This window comes from Hyperolius riggenbachi, chromosome 2, assembly GCF_040937935.1.
Source record: "Hyperolius riggenbachi isolate aHypRig1 chromosome 2, aHypRig1.pri, whole genome shotgun sequence".
Lineage (NCBI taxonomy): Eukaryota > Metazoa > Chordata > Amphibia > Anura > Hyperoliidae > Hyperolius > Hyperolius riggenbachi.
This window is the reverse complement of record NC_090647.1, coordinates 199,529,145-199,546,259: the sequence shown is the minus strand read 5'-3', so window position 1 is coordinate 199,546,259 and position 17,115 is coordinate 199,529,145. Positions and strand designations below refer to the sequence as shown.

Sequence of the window (17,115 nt, the reverse complement as noted above, 5' to 3'; positions counted from 1 at the left end):
TCACTCTAATTATTATAAGTATTTATAAAGCACAGTCATAATCTAATGCCCTACCATATTATTATTATGTATTTATACAGCACTGATATCTTCTGCAGTACTTTACAGAATACATAGTCATGTCACTAACTGTCCTCAGAGGAGCTCGCAATCTAATCCTACCATAGTCATAGTCTAATGTCCTACCATATTATTATTATTATTATTATTATTGTTTATTTATATAGCACATACATTATTCAGTACTTTACAGAGTACATATTCACATGACTGACTGTCCTCAGAGGAGCTCACAATCTAATCTTACCATAGTCCTAGTTAAATGTCCTACCATATCATTAAAATGTTTGTATGCACTGACATCATGTTTCTTTTATGGGGAAACCCTTTTTTGGGGGAGAGGGGGGGGTGAAATGGGCAAGTAGGTTTGTCGGTACGGGGCCAACAAATTTCTGAAGGCGGCTCTGCTCTAGGTACAAAATCAGGAGAAAACTTTCATTGCATATAAGCCATGATGTATACTGGTGGATCCATTCAGGCAATTTTTGTTCTCTCATGTGCAAATATATTGTAGATTGCAAAAAAATGTTGGAGCAATGAAGCCCCTGCACCTTCTCCACATGAACTATGAATAAACATCTTGGCCCTTATTCAATTCACTTTTTCTCCTAAGTGATATTTTCAAACATTCTCCGTAAAATGCATTTCAAGCTACTAGCAAGCAAGAAAATACTCACAGTATTTTTTTACCTACTTTTTGGTACTTTTTCAATTGCAGAGTGCTAAAAAGTTAATTCAAACAGAAGAACAGGGGGAAACATTATTTCTTAGGAGAAAACTTAGGGAATAAGGGCCCTCCAGTCTGTAAAGTGGTGCAGATGACTGGATTGCACATATAACCAGATATTGGTCATTAGGTGGGAATAGTTTATATGTAACATTTATCTAGCTTGTGTGTTTAGGTTATGTTAGGCTCAGTTCATATGATTTGGACATCCAGTATTCTGGCTTTCAAGGGAGCTCACAATCCTGAATTTCTGGATACCTCTGTCCTGGAGTTACCATACAGGATCTAGGCACTTGTTTTTAGTTAAGTGTCCCACTCACTCTGCTAAGTTTAATTAAACATTCCACCATTAGGCATAGCAGAGTTCCTCTTATAAACTGTGAAATGCTGTCTGCTCCTGCTGACATGTGGACTGATTCATGACTTGATATCCTGCCTGTCGTTGCTGGGCATCACAGAATGTTCATACCTTTGCATTGATCCATATTACAACTCACTAACAGTTTCCCCCTTTTGCCTTCTCTCCCCTTCTATTATCACAATCAGGCTCCACAAAATCATTCTTGCAAAATTAGTTAGTGAATCTGCATTAAAAAAGGCTGTATTTATCATAATTTAATGCATACTTAGCAGGCTTGGAAACTGGAAGTTAAAACTACGTTTTCAAAGATGCCATTTGTCACCATATACCTGGATGTTTTCATGTTGCTAGTCTGAATGCTAATTAGCATTTCCCCATCCTGAACATAATATCGTAGCAGGTGTTCTCTTCCTTTTTAATTGATATTAATGATTCTATCCTTAAGGTCATAAACACTAATAAATGTGTACATTAGTATAATTTTTTTGTTTTTTTGACCACAGTTCCACCAGTATTATTTTGTCTTACCAGTTCCTCTCTTATTATTTTCAGAATTCTTTAATAAGTACAATGAAGATTAGCATTTTTGTGTTCCATTTGTAACCTGCATATTTCCCATCAATTAGATGGAATGACATAAAGTGAACCCAAGGTGAAAATAAACCGATTAGCTAAGAAATTATACTTATCCTCCTACTCCTAAAAATGACCTTTTTAAAGTATCCCAGGTTTTTTTTTATATTTAAACATTTATAATGTAGGTTGAATGTTTTACTGTCTCTAATCAGTGGCAGCCTATTAAGTGTCCCAGAGTTAGAAAAAGGTCACTACTTCATGTATTTTATCTCTCCCTGCCCTCAGAAGTTGTATTCTGCCATGAAAACTTTTGTAGCTGTAATTTGCTTATCAGTGATGTTTACTATATTCCCGACAAGCTCCTGACAAGACAGAAGCTGTCACTTCCATGCCTAGAAACTACCTCTTTCAAGCAGCAAAATAAAAGTAAAAAGGCTGGTTATAAATATGTTTTGTACTGTACATACATATGTTTATCTCATCAGGTCACACGTTGCCTCGGGTACACTTTAAAACATATATATTTTTATGTTTTTATTTTGTCTATTAGTTTAGGATTTTTTATATTTTAAAATGGCAGTTACAAGTGTCAGGCAGCAGTCAGTGACATATACACCACAATAGTATGGCCATTAATACTAGAAAGGTGTGTCAGTCTCAGATTCTTTTTACCGGGGTAATGGATTTGGTATTTGGGATATTTGCAAAATGTTGGAAAATCACGTAAAAAGTTTGCATAAACGTAATCTCTTAAATGAAGCCAACCACCGTGCCTTAAGCCTTGCTCACATGCTGGCTAATCATCAGCCTAGGCTGTAGTTTACCTGTTGACCCCTGGCATAGGTGGCTGGTGAAGACTCTTCAAAATCTAAGTGGCCACTGGTCTTTACTAGAGTGCTTCAGAGATACTTCAATGGTGAAAAGCCTCTGGATGGTCATCCTACAGCTGACCATTTCAGCACAGAGTCCTTCTAAACCTATTCCAAAAAAGCTTGTTGAATAGGTGTGTTGTGTGTCAGTAAAATGAAGCGCTCGTGTATTGAGGAAAAAAGGCTCCCACAGCTTCATTCTACTGGGCATGCACCTACCTGCATGCATCCCCTGTCCAGATGACTTTGCTCATGGCTGGAAGCATGGACAGAAGATGAAGAGGGACTCTGTTGGCTCTATATAGACCATCCAGTGGCTTCCAATTACTGATAAAAGTATCTAACTTTCCCTTTTCCCACTACAGGTTTGCTTTAACCTCCTGAGTTAGGCTCGGGACAGAAATCCACAGCTCAGATTGTTAATCCCGTGCCTGAGTGAGTTAGATGCAGGAGCTGCAGCAGATCTCTCTGTGGTATGTTTTTCTTCTTGTTTTTAGGGTCTAAAAGCTTGTGAAAAAATTGCACAGGTTTTACACCCTAAATCTGGAAATAATCATAACGCCAGGGAGGTTAAGGGAAGCCAAGAATAGTGACTGGCTCACTGACAATGCAGAAGCATGTATATGTTTTCCTGATCAGGTGCAAAAACCTCCATTAATCTCTATATCCATTTCACCATCAGTCCCACATTACGCCTCTTTTTCTCCGTGTGTCATAGAACCATTGCTTGAGTGCAAGAAACCCAAGATCTTTAGTTAATTTAAAAAAAACCTGGACTGAGAGGGATATGGAGACTACCATATTTATTTCCTTTTAAACAATGGCAATTGCCTGGCTGTCCTCCCGATCTTTTTGGCTCTTACAGTAGTATCTGAATCACACAAACATTTGTTTAATATGGTCAGACTTTAATCAGAGCATCTGATCTTTAGGCTAGGTTCACAGTGCTCAGTTGCGTTGCAGAAAAATTCTGCATGTCAACTCACAGCCCATACAATTCTATGGGGCTGTTCACAGTAATGGGTTGCATTATTCTAGCTTGCTGCATACATGCTTTGCATTTAAGTCTATGTCCAGTCTCAGTTGCAGTTCACACACATTTTAACACCTACGTTATTCAACTGACCACTGTGAATCCAGCCTTAGGGTAGGTTCACAGTGCTCAGTTGCGTTGCAGAATAATTCTTCATGTCAACTCACTGCCCAAACAATTCTATGGGCCTGTTCACAGTAAAGTGTCATGACTGAACACGTCATGCTACATGCAAACTTTGCATTAAAGTCTATGTCCAGTTTCCATTGCCATTCACGCTCATTTTAGCGCATTATAACATGTGCGTTTTATGCAACTGACCACTGTGAATCTAGGCTTATAATTGTTCTGAGTCAGTGGCTGAAAGTATTAGGGCTAGTTCACAGTGCTCAGTTGCGTTGCAAAATTTTTTTGAATGTCAATGTCAGTTCTACGAGCCTGTTCACAGTACTGCGACTGTGTTATCCTCGCTGCATGCAGACTTTGTATTAAAGTCCACGTCCCGTCTCCATTGCAGTTCACACTCATTTTAACACAGTGGCGTAGCAGTAGGGGTTGTAGAGGTAGCGACCGCATCGGGGCCCTTGGGCCAGAGGGGCCCCGTGGGGCCCTTCCTCAACTAAAGTATTAGCTTTTTATTGGTCCTGTGGTGGTAATAATCACTTCTATAGATATTTTGAATAGTAGTAATCATTAACAAGCTGTTCCCATTCCCCTTCTTGCACCGCTAATACTGTGGATGACCAGGTTTTGTTGCGCCATATCAAGAGGCAATGAAAAAACTTGCACCGGGTAACATAGCTCCATAGCTACGCCACTGTTTTAACATGATTGTTGTGCTACTGACCACTGAAAAGCACAATTCTGATATCTGATTTTGATTTGCGTTTCTTACTAGATGATAGGAATACAAGGAGAAAACACACAAACAAAAAAAAATCATATCATGCAAGACTTTTTAAAAAAAATCACATCAAAAATAGGAATTGCATGTAAAATCGCGTCAGAATTGCAATTTGGAATGACGGGCCCTTTCACACTGGCTGTGTTCCATTTTAGTTTTGAAAGGGCTTGGAATTTTCCAAACGCAAGAACAATGAAGTTACAATTGGAATCACGGGAATGCATTCATAATGAATCGTTTCTGATTTTCAAAAAAGGCAATCGTAGTTCTGCTGCATTTTTTTCTGCATTTCAATTGAGGAGATACATAGAGAAAATTACAAAATACATTTGCGATTGCGATTTTTGGTGTAAAAGAGCAAAAAGAGGCCTGAAGCCAGCCTTAGAGGCAGGGAACCAGCTGTACAGTTGGAAAAGTGACTTGTAAATAACATGATCAAAAAGTGAAAATAAAGTATGGCAGCCTTCATATCCCTCTCACTACAGGGTTACTTTAAGGTTAGGTCCACTTTAATGCTTTCGTCAATTATATATTAAAGATATTTGGATAAACATTTGTAAAAGTCAAATCCATCTCACGCTTTTTATATTATGATGAATACATGCATATTTAACTGGTCATAAATCTTTGCTGTGATCGTGGTAGGCTAGTATAAAAGAGAATCAAGGTATGCAGAAGATCGCAGGAGTTGTAGACAGGCTGTCTGCATAATAAATAATCCCCAATCCTTACACAGTAACACAGACAGGCATGAGTCAAGTTCATTATTTATTAAGGCAGCTTACATCCACTTCTAAAAATGTCATAATTCTCCTATGGGCAGAAAGGAAAGTCTGACTGTGTTGGCCTCCAGTATCACGCTCTGTGTTACTGTTATGTTCATGCCTGGCTATTTAGAGCGTGCATTTAATACAGCAGGTAGCACTGTTCCCAACAAAAAAGAAATTTCTCACTACATAGGATCTTATTGAGCATTTACCAGCTTCCTGGCAATAGACCTAATACTCTTAAATAACTGTTATTCTATTAATGCATCCTTTCTTTTCGATTAGCTGGTGAACAGGCACACACGGAGAATTGAACAACGTAGGGCGCTATTTAAAAGCCATTTCAAAGATAAACACATATTGCGATATTATGTCTAACAGGAAATTGACTGTTTCACCTTTTCTCTTTCTACCACATCGGGGGAGCACGAAAGACTTTGCACTTAACAACAACAAAAGTGCACATAAATCAGGAACTCTTCATTTGCCTATATTACAGGTTAAAAAGCTATCAAGCAATGTGATCATTGATTACGTCTAATTGTATCCCTCATTCATTATTGTACGAAATGCTGGATTTTTCATATGGATCTCATTATTCAATAAATTGCTATCGTTTTTACTGTTACTTTCTCTCTAGTTCTGCACTGAAACATGTTAAAAAAAAAACTCGGAGTTGACGAAATTGGTGGCAGTATACAATTTTCATTATATAAACAGCAATTCATAAGAGCTGAAATGACAAAGGCACAGATTACGCCATCTCACAGACGTTCACTTCTAATACAGTGTACTCCATGGAAAGTGAGCCGCTGAGTAGGTTCGCCTACTGTTTTGTTGTATTAAATCCCCCAGTTGTTATATAGGCTCACTTTCCATTCCCTTCTGTTTTGATTTGCAATTATGCGTGCCTAAGTCTATATACAGTATGAGAGTAAGCTTAATACACATATAACAATGTTTACCTTTAGATGAGCTTAACAATTGCAGGTTATTTCTTCCAGCATTTGTTAAAAAGCAAATACATGATGCATCACTTTAAGACAGAGGGTGGAGCCATGTAGATTAGTCCTTTATTACCATATAAGCCAAGCATTCATCCAGACTTGCTGGTTTCTAGCACACCTTTGTTTTATAAGAGTATTCCAAACAAGCTTTCACCAGCTTTATCCAGTGCCAGGTATCAACTTGGAAGTAACCAAGAACTATCAATATTTTATTTACAATGTATTTTGTACACACCATTTTGCCCATACCATTGTCTGTAATATTATTTACCCCATATTTCTTTATTACTCAATGGAATATATTGGCTTTTATAAATCAATAATAATAATTGTTTTGTTACATTGTCCTCGATTTTGAACATGACTGAAACTACACGACTGTTAATTCATTACCATTTCACCAGCCTTGGCTAATATGAGCCAGTGAAGAGTCTTGCCATCTAACAGCAGGTGTCTTTTTAAAACAAATCTACTGTAGGCTTTGCAATACACTATATTGCTATGGGGAGGATGGATGATTGTGTGGTGCGCACCGGAAAGGCGCGTCTAGGAGGTGTAAGGATGAGAATCAGATGCTCAGACAAGGTGATCTAGCAGTCCAGAGACTGCCCGACTTGCTGCCTTGGCTGAGAAACCTCTTAAAATAATAGTGTAGGGGCATCGGGGGAAAATGAGTTGAACTTACCCGGGGCTTCTAATGGTCCACCGCAGACATCCTGTGCCTGCGCAGCCACTCACCGATGTTCCGGCCCTGCCTCCGGTTCACTTCTGGAATTTCAGACTTTAAAGTCCGAAAACCACTGCTCCTGCATTGCGGTGTCCTTGCTCCCGCTGATGTCGCTAGGAGCATATTGCGCAGGCCCAGTATGGACTGTACCTGCGCAGTACACTCCTGGTGACATCAGCGGGAGCGAGGATACGGCAACGCAGGCGCAGTGGTTTTCAGACTTTAACCACTTGCCAACCGCGCACTCATACCGCGCGTTGGCAAAGTGGCAGCTGCAGGACCAGCGACGCAGTATTGCGTCGCCAGCTGCAGGCTGATTAATCAGGAAGCAGCCGCTCGCGCGAGCGGCTGCTTCCTGTCAATTCACGGCGGGGGGCTCCGTGAATAGCCTGCGGGCCGCCGATGGCGGCTCGCAGGCTAAATGTAAACACAAGCGGAAATAATCCGCTTTGTTTACATTGTACGGCGCTGCTGCGCAGCAGCGCCGTAAGGCAGATCGGCGATCCCCGGCCAATCAGCGGCCGGGGATCGCCGCCATGTGACAGGGGACGTCCTGTCACTGGCTGCACAGGACGGATAGCGTCCTGTGCAGCCCTGATCTCCGGGGGGAGCAGGTAGGAGAGGGAGGGGGAAATTTCGCCACGGAGGGGGGCTTTGAGGTGCCCCCCCCGCCAGCAACATGCAGGCAGGAGAGATCGGACCCCCCCAGCACATCATCCCCCTAGTGGGGAAAAAAGGGGGGTGATCTGATCTCTCTGCCTGCTACATGATCTGTGCTGGGGGCTGCAGAGCCCACCCAGCACAGATCACTCAACACAGCGCTGGTCCTTAAGGGGGGGTAAAGGGTGGGTCCGCAAGTGGTTAAGGTCTGAAATTCCAGAAGTGACCCGGAGGTGGGGCCGGAGCATCGGTGAGTGGCTGCGCAGGCACAGGATGTCTGCGGGGAACCATCAGAAGCCCGGGGTAAGTTCAACTCATTTTCCCCCAATCCCCCTACAGTATTTCTTTAAGGATTAAGTTATTCTAAGATAAATATCTTTACTTGAGAAAGTGATAGTAAGCTTAACCCTCACTGTACCAACAGTCTCTGGCCCCTTAATGACTAGTGACCCTTTTTGCTGGATTTCGAGCTGTTATCACTGTCATTGGCTCACAGTGATCACAGTGTCAGCAAATTTCATTGGCACTTGAACAGTGCACAAAGCTCAGCTATTATTAGGACGGCTGAGTGAGCAGGATACAGCGGCGCCACAGTGACGGGGCAGCATGGCAGTGAGTGATTGAAAGCTACGCCCGGGATAAGAGGCATTAAACAGGGTGTAGACTTCAATTACCTACATTCAGTAGAAGTTGAGAAATGTATCAGCAGTGTGTCAAAAATGTCAGCTTATCAACATTTTAAACAGTCATCTGCTAAAAACAACTATAAAAGGCATGTGTGGAATTGTCTTCATGAGGAAGACTCACCCATAACTTTTGTTTGCAAAAGTGTACCAGTCCAGGTGTGATTGAATCACCCTGTAGTCATTTTGAGTCCATCTTACAAAAAAAGGATTAGCATTACCTGCAAACACGCTGGAGCTCTCCCTTGGGGCTTATTCACATCAACGGCAACTAATTGCCAACCTCCAGCTGCATCTTCATGGAACATCTGTATAAAACAGAATGAGACAGGCTGGTCTTAATGAGCATGATTAAATGAATAGCAAATAATATTTTTATTAATAACCTCAGTATAATAATTTTTCCCTTGTGAAGCAATTATTTTGGTACTGTCTTTGACAAGTGTTACATGTGCTTTAGTCCAATAGGCATCACAGCAAATTGTTGACATGCAAAAACCTCCTGAAACACATTTAAAGAATGCATGATAACTTAAATCTATATGCTACTGAATAGAAACCCGAAGTTATGGAAATTACTGTTTTTCAATCAGTTTAGCCTATCAGGCGCCGCTCAAGTCTATCTGGACACGTATCCGCATCCAGGGTTCGAGTGGCGGGGCACGCGCATGTATGGGCCCATGGCTTTGCCCCCCAGGTGGTTTTCCGTGTCGGCGGTTGGGGAAGGGAAGGACGGCTTCCCCATATCAACCGCAGTGCGTATAATGTATGGACATGAACCCGTTCAGTAGCTATGTCCATTTATAATAAAGATTGTGCAGGAAAATGTAAAAAAAAATAATTAATTACACTAGGCTGACCAGATGTCCTCTTTTCCCCGGACAGGTCCTGACAGGTTTTTGAAATGTCCCGGGTGAAGAGAAGAACACAGAGCGAGCCAGAAGAGCCGATTGAAGAGACAGAGAGCCGAACACAGCCGAGCAGCCAAGACCCAGTCCAGTGTTTTCCCCAGACCCTATCAGCTGCGCGGTAGTGTTGTCCGGATCATGAACGTTTCGGATCTTTGATCCGGATCTTATTTGTGAGTCAAATCATCCGGATCATTACAATGAATGAATGATCCGGATGATTCGACTCACAAAAAAGATCCGGATCAAAGATCCGAATCGTTCATGATCCGAACAACACTACCGCCCAGCTGATAGGCTCTGGGGAAAACACTGGACTGAGTCTTGGCTGCTCGGCTGTGTTCGGCTCTCTGTCTCTTCAATTGGCTCTTCTGGCTTGCTCTGTGTTCGGCTCTCTTCACCCGGGACATTTCAAAAACCTGTCAGGACCTGTCCAGGATAAAAGAGGACATCTGGTCAGCCTAAATTACACACTTCCTGGTAATCCAGGGAATGTTTCTATCACCATCTGGTGGCGAAAAGATATATTACACACACCACATATTTTTAATAAAAAAAATTATATAAAATAATATAATCAATCCCTTTCAAAGGCCCCACCCCATTTACCAAGAATATGTTTTAAAAAAAAAAACAAATAGTAAAAAAAAATAAAATCCATAAATAGTTTCTTTTTTTAATATGTATGTCATGAGGGTATATTATCTGTATTTTAGTACATAAGGGCTTACAATTGATGGGACATAACAAAAACTCTAAACAGAAAAAATACACCTTTATTTCCAAATAATATATTGGCGCCATACATTGTGCTAGGAACATAATTTTAATGTTGTGATAGCAGGGACTAATGGGCAAATAAAATGGGTGGGTTTTATTTATAGTAGCATTGCTTGTTTTAAAACTATAGGGTATGGAATTGGAGAAATAGTGTATTTTTTGTTTTTGGGGGGTGGATTTGCATATAAAATGCATAGAAAATAAAGTGCTTACTAAACACAAGTATCGCCTACAAAAAGCTTAATTTGTGATGAACAAAACAAGATATATGTGTGATAAGTAGTGATAAAGTTATTGGTGAATGAATGGGAGGAGCGCTGACAGGGGAAAATTTCTTCCATCCTTGAGGTGAAAACACCTGCAGGCTGAACCGGTTAAAAATACCACTTGCCTAGTTTTTACGAATATTCCCTGTCACTAGTACCTTCAGGCCGGTTTTACACTTGATTTTTGCATTGTAGTGCAATGCGATGCTCCTGCCGTATCCCACCACAACACAAAAAAATGGCGCCCACAGGGTCATATGCATAGGTACTTCCCCCGCTCAGTGATGTACTACTTGCTGCAAAGGAAGTTCATTACTGGGATTTTCGTCAGTCCCAGCATGCTACGCTCCAATGTTTGCACTTACAGTGTCTCCCATAGACTTCCATTATCCCAAGCACCGTAAGCCCGGTGCATGCAGTAACATACTGCTGCCCTTGCGTCGGCTCTGATGCTTATGGCACATTGCAACTGACCACCATAAGTGTTAAAGTCTCATTGCTTTTGCAGCTCCTTGCAGAAATATAGGGTAACACAGAAATTACCTGCAATTGTAAAAGGGCCCTCAAAGTTACTAAGCTAGAATAAGAATACAGATCAGGTGTTCTCAAACTCACTCTGACTCTGGATGCATATATGTCGCAAGTGTATCTTGCAGAAAAAAACTGTAGTCAAATGGTCAGGCAACTGGCATTTTTAATGTCATAGCAATATGGCAGGATCCGTATTCTCTCATTTCACGTTCTCTTTAATGATTTGAAGATCATTATTTTTTGTAATACTATTTATGCTGTGGTCCAAAAGTATTCCATTACTTTTGACCTCTGTGGCTGAAGAAAGTGATTGGGAAAATCCATATATAGGTACTACAGAAGGGACAGGGTAAACAATCAACTGCTGATTTACATCCAAGAAATGCTGAAACTGAGTCTGCTGTTGGAAGAAAGAAGTAGAAAACTCACACCAATTTGGACTTTTGGATCATTCCTTACTGCTCCCTACAAGGCTCAAGGGATACCCCACTCCCCAAACACTTTAGAATGGTGGCTATATGGTTTGCACCTTCACCTTACACTCACAGATTTGAATCTTGGCTAAGACACTACAAGTGCCTGAGCACACTGCCATGTTTCTGAGCATATTTTCAGTAACACGGCTCAGCAAGCGAATTATAGGGTCATCAGAAAGTGCATAGACAGTGCTGTCTGACTGGCACACTGCGTTGCACTAGCAGAGCATTGTCACAACACACTGCTGCATCCATTCTGCAGATCACAGAGCTGTCCTATTGCGTGTGTGGAGCAGTGTTGAAAGGAGAGCAATGCTGCAATGCGTATAACCCACGGCCTCCTGAGCTGCTGAGAAAATTGTAGTGATCCCAGCCCCTGAGGGTTAGTTACTAATTTCAGGGATTGCACGGTGCAATTACTGAAAGGTACAAAGCCCTCCGCACAGTATTTTCATTATAGCCAACTCTCCCACTAAGAGCCTGATTTGAAGTTTGAACTGATGCTTGGGGGATGAAATGTAAGCACTGTAGCTGATTGCAGACTACATAGGTTTTACATTTGTATGGAACCATTCTCATATTTTTGGTTTTAATATTTCATTTACAATATTTCTTACTGGATGGATAAACTAAACATTTTTACAGCATGGCAGAGGCAAATACTTAAGAGCACAGGAACAGGCTAGCATTAGCAATGGTACTAAGACAATCCCTGTGTTTAGTGACAAAGCCTATTCACATCCTTTGAAATTGCTCTGAAGCCCGTTTTATTGAAGAGATATTCAGACTTTAATCCAAGGTTTTCAGGATTTAAGACTCGAAAATCGAGGTTTCTCCTTTTGGCAAATCATTCCATTCATAGCAAAATAAGTCATGTTTTGGTCAGTATGGAACACATGCTGGACAAAAAATATGTGATATAAAGATCAAGATGCTAATGGTGATGTATTAAATGTAAAATACAATGAAGTGACCTAAAGCTTTGGTAATGTAAAAGATAAGATTTGAGTGACACACATCTTACTCAAATGATTTCTCTTAACCAATTGTTCACCTCATCTATAAAATAATTTTTTGGTGCTTAACATCAATATTTTCTTGTCTTATTTTTAGTACATTTTTGCTCACTGAGGTCTATATTCAATCCCCCTTTTCTCCTAAGTTTTCTCCTACGTGATATTTTCACGGCTTCATAATAAAGTGCTCTCTAAGCCAGCAATGATGAGGAAGAACATGCTCTGAATAATTTTGACAGTACTCTTCACCTACTTTTTGGTACCTTTTCAGTTGCAGGGTGCTCAAAAGTTATTTAAAACAGAAGATGAAAAATGATCTGCTAGGAGAAACTGTTGGCAAAAAGGTGAATTGAATAAGAGCCAGAGGGCCATATGCACTTCACTTTTTCACCTGAGCTTTCTCCTAGGTGATATTTTCAAATTTGTCAATAAAATGCCTTTTAAGCCACCAGAAAGAGAGAAAATACTCAAAATAATTTTGATAGCACTTTTTCACCTACTTTTTGGTACTTTTTTAGTTGAAAAGCACTGGAAAGTTATTTTAAATCGAAGATGAAAAATTATCTCCTTGGAGAAAACTCAGGTGAAATGGTTAATTGCATATGAGCCAGAGGCCCATATGCAATTGATTTTTTTCACCTGAGTTATCTCCTAGGAGATACTTTTCATCTTCTCTTTAAACTAAATTTTGAGCATTTTACAATTGAAAAAGTACCTAAAGGTTGGTGAAAAAGTACTATCAAGTTCATTTTGAGTATTTTCTTGCTTGCTGGTGGCTTAAAAGGCATTTTATTACAAGTTGTGAAAATATCACCTAAGAGAAAACTCAGGTGAAAAAGTGAATTGCATATGGCCCAGAGTGTTTAACCACTTCACAACTGAGGGGTTTTACCCCTTATTATTATTATTTTATTATTTATTGTATTTATAAAGCGCCAACATATTGCGCAGCGCTGCACAATAGATAAATGGGTTAACATACAGGTAGAACATACGGAAACTCACAACAAAACAAGATCATGCAAATGATTTGATAACAATACAGTGTCATAGGTCAAAATAGAGACTGTTCGAGTCTACAAGAGGGGTGGTTGTGAGTAAGATTGCATAATCAAGCTGGATACGTTAGGGAGGAGGGCCCTGCCGGAGGCTTACAATCTAAAGGGTGGGGTGGAGACAACAGGTGCGTCTTTTGAGAGGGGGTCTAACAGAACATATTATGGTGCTGGTGTAGGGGGGTATGCGAGCGTGAAGAGGTGAGTCTTGAGAGCTTGTGTAAAGGTATTAAAGGTGGGTGCGAGTCTGACGGCTGGTGGGAGAGAGTTCCAGAGAGTAGGGGCAGCCCTGGTGAAGTCCTGCAATCGCGCGTGTGACTGAGTTATGCGTGGTGCGACTAGGCGCAGGTCATTGGAGGATCGGAGGGGGCGGGCTGGTATGTGCCTGTGGACCAGATCAGAGATGTAGGTTGGGCAGGTCTTGTGCACTGATTTGTAGGCAAAGCACAGGATTTTGAAATTGATCCTAAAGCTGATGGGGAGCCAGTGTAGTGCTTTACAGAGCGGAGTTGTAGAGGTGCTGCGGTGAGAAGAATGTATCAGTCTGGCTGCCGCATTCATTACCAATTTAAGTGGGTCAGTACGGTTAGAGGGGAGGCCAGATAAAAGAGAATTGCAGTAGTCTAGGCGGGAGATGACAAGGGCGTGGATAAGGAGTTTAGTGGTGTCAGGGGACAGGTAGGAGCGGATCTTGGAGATGTTGCGGAGGTGGAAGTTGCAGGATCTGGCAATACCTTGGATGTGGGCGGTAAAGGAAAGTTCAGAGTCCAGAGTCCCCTTCAGCATCCGAGCAATTTTCACTTTTTAACTCTCCTTCTATTAATTCGCCTATAACTTTATCATTACTTATCACAATGAAATGAACAATACCTTGTTTTTTTCGCCACAAATTCGGCATTCTTTAGGTGGGACATTATGCCAAAAATGATTTTATTCTAAATGTGTTTTAATAGGAAAATAGGACAAAATTTGGAAAACAAATCAATATTTTTCAGTTTTCGGCCATTATAGTTTTTAAATAATGCATGCTACCATAATTAAAATCCATGTAATTTATTTGCCAATGTGCCCTGGTTATTATACCATTTAAATTATGTCCCTATCACGATGTTTGGCGCCAATATTTTATTTGAAAATAAAGGTGTATTTTTTCATTTTTGTGTCCATCCCTAATTGCAGGCCCATAATTTATAAAATAACAGTGTTATACTCTCTTGACATAAATATTGAAAGAGTTCAGTCCATAAGGTAACTATTTATGTTTTTTTTTATTGTAAATTTTTTATTTTTTACAAAAAAAAAATTGGTAACAATTGGGCAGTAATGAGTTAATTAATATGTAAAAATATATGTATTTGTATATAAAAAATGTTTTTGACTGTAGTTTTACTATTTGGTCACAAGATAGCCACAGTAAATTTTTGTGAATGGTCCTGTAAGCGTAGTAAGTACGCTTACAGGAAGTGTAGTGTGGATGGGAAACGTTTTTTCTTACACAATGATCGCGCAGCTTCTCCTGGAAGCAGCCCATCATTGCTGCAGGGACTTAGATCAAGAACGGGTGTGTTCCCGTTCATTGATCTCCGGGCAAGCAACTCTATGTGCCAACATTTTTATTGATCTGACATGATTTGACAATCTCTGGCTAACAGCAGTGTGGTGCGGGGACTACAGTTAGTAGCGCTCGGCTATAGTTTAGCTGAGCCCCATTTGGGTATAGTGGTGGGGGATCGGCTGTGTATTGGCTATGTATGCTTCACTGTATGCATCGCATCACATATGTAACACACATGGGGTTGATGCATTAACTGCCAGCAATATTCCCTTGCACAGGCAGCTTTCGGCAATATTACAGTCACTATTGCCAGCAGTGTACTGTGTGTTACGCTATTAGCACGACCCATGGTACATGGTTAATGAGAGCGTTACTATGGTAATGCACATTACGCAAATAGAATAATACACAATACTGTAGCAATGCTTGCATTAATCATGAACCATGGGTCGTGCTAATAGCGTAACATGTGGTACACTGCCTGCGCACGGCAATATTACCGATGGTTAGTGCATGGACCCCCTAGTGCTTTCCCTCTTCATTGCATTGCAAACCTGTTTTTACAAGGTAAGGAATGCCCCAATGTGAGGATAGCCAAAGGGCCGGTTCACAAGAGCTTCTCTCGGAGTGTCAGTCAAATGCTTTTCTGCAAGCAGCTTTCGTGGCTTGCAGCATTTTCACCCCCACAGGGGGACAAAGAGACGACACACAATCGACACTGGAAGTGGCATGTTGCTTTCAGGGTCATCTGAAATGATGGTAAAAACTGGGATTGCAACTCGGTGTTCGCGCAAATGTTGATAAACGATGGTACAGACTGCTGCAAACTGACTTGAATAGGCAGCACTTTAACAGTGAGTGCCGCGGGTGGTGGTACACATTACGCAATCGCTGTGTGAACTGGCCCTTATAAAAAATGTAGCTCCTCCTGCCATTCAGTACCTATTCTCATGTAAAATACAAAACACTATATACATTTACAAATATTTATGGAACATGCACATTCCTAGGATTGCACACACAAACTATGTACCTGATTTTGACTACATTGTATTGCATTGTATTTAAGAATCTGTGTATGAGCATACTGTCAACCATACAATTAATAGAAGACGTATTGGAAAACCCAGAGCCATTGTAACATACAATTTTGTGAAATAACCATTTACAAAGATGTTTTTTGTGGTATTTAACTCTTTGATTATAATCAAACCAGATCATTTAGCACTAATCTTAATTAACACAGCTGCTATGCCAAATGCCACATTATAAATAATATTGTATGTAATTGGGTTACATACTACTGTACTGTGCTGTACTTTTCGTTATGAACTGAGATTGAAGTTGGTACTTTTAGTGTATTATAGTTTATATGTAGTACACACCTTATAAATGTGTTGTTGGTTCAGAAGCACATATTCATATTATATAGTATTGAGAGGTCATAATCCCCTCCTGGTGGTTTTATTTAGATATATACATGGATGCATGCTAGATGGAGGGGCTTCTATGTTGTTCAATCATAGTCTTAGCCATGCATGTGCCAACATTAGTGTTCAAGTCATTCAGAGGAGGTTTACCTTAAAGCCATTTCATGCCACTCAAAGGCCCAATAATGTGCAAGGGCTACACTTCTTTAAAGCAGCTGCAGGCTAGTGTTGGGCGAACACCTAGATGTTCGGGTTCGCGAACGTTCGCCGAACATCGCCGCGATGTTCGGGTGTTCGACCCGAACTCCGAACATAATGGAAGTCAATGGGAACCCAAACTTTCGTGCTTTGTAAAGCTTCCTTACATGCTACATACCCCAAATTTGCAGGGTATGTGCACCTTGGGAGTGGGTACAAGAGGAAAAAATTTTTTAGCAAAAAGAGCTTATAGTTTTTGAGAAAATCGATTTTAAAGTTTCAAAGGCAAAACTGTCTTTTAAATGCGGGAAATGTCTGTTTTCTTTGCACAGGTAACATGCTTTTTGTCGGCATGCAGTCATAAATGTAATACATATAAGAGGTTCCAGGAAAAGGGACCAGTAACGCTAACCCAGCAGCAGCACACGTGATGGAACAGGAGGAGGGTGGCGCAGGAGGAGAAGGCCACGCTTTGAGACACAACAACCCAGGCCTTGCATGAGGACAAGAAGCATGCGGATAGCAA

The 17,115-nt window shown here is 40.7% G+C and overlaps 1 protein-coding gene across 8 annotated transcripts in view; it reads right to left on the bottom strand.

Annotated features, from left to right (window-relative positions):
* NALCN (sodium leak channel, non-selective) overlaps positions 1-17,115 on the bottom strand; it is a 640,650-nt gene that overhangs the window by 389,521 nt on the left and 234,014 nt on the right. For all 8 annotated transcript variants that reach the window (XM_068267982.1, XM_068267985.1, XM_068267987.1 and 5 more), the window contains one exon: positions 8,596-8,682. In XM_068267982.1, the coding sequence (XP_068124083.1) occupies positions 8,596-8,682 (87 nt within the window). The remainder of the gene's footprint in view (positions 1-8,595; positions 8,683-17,115) is intronic.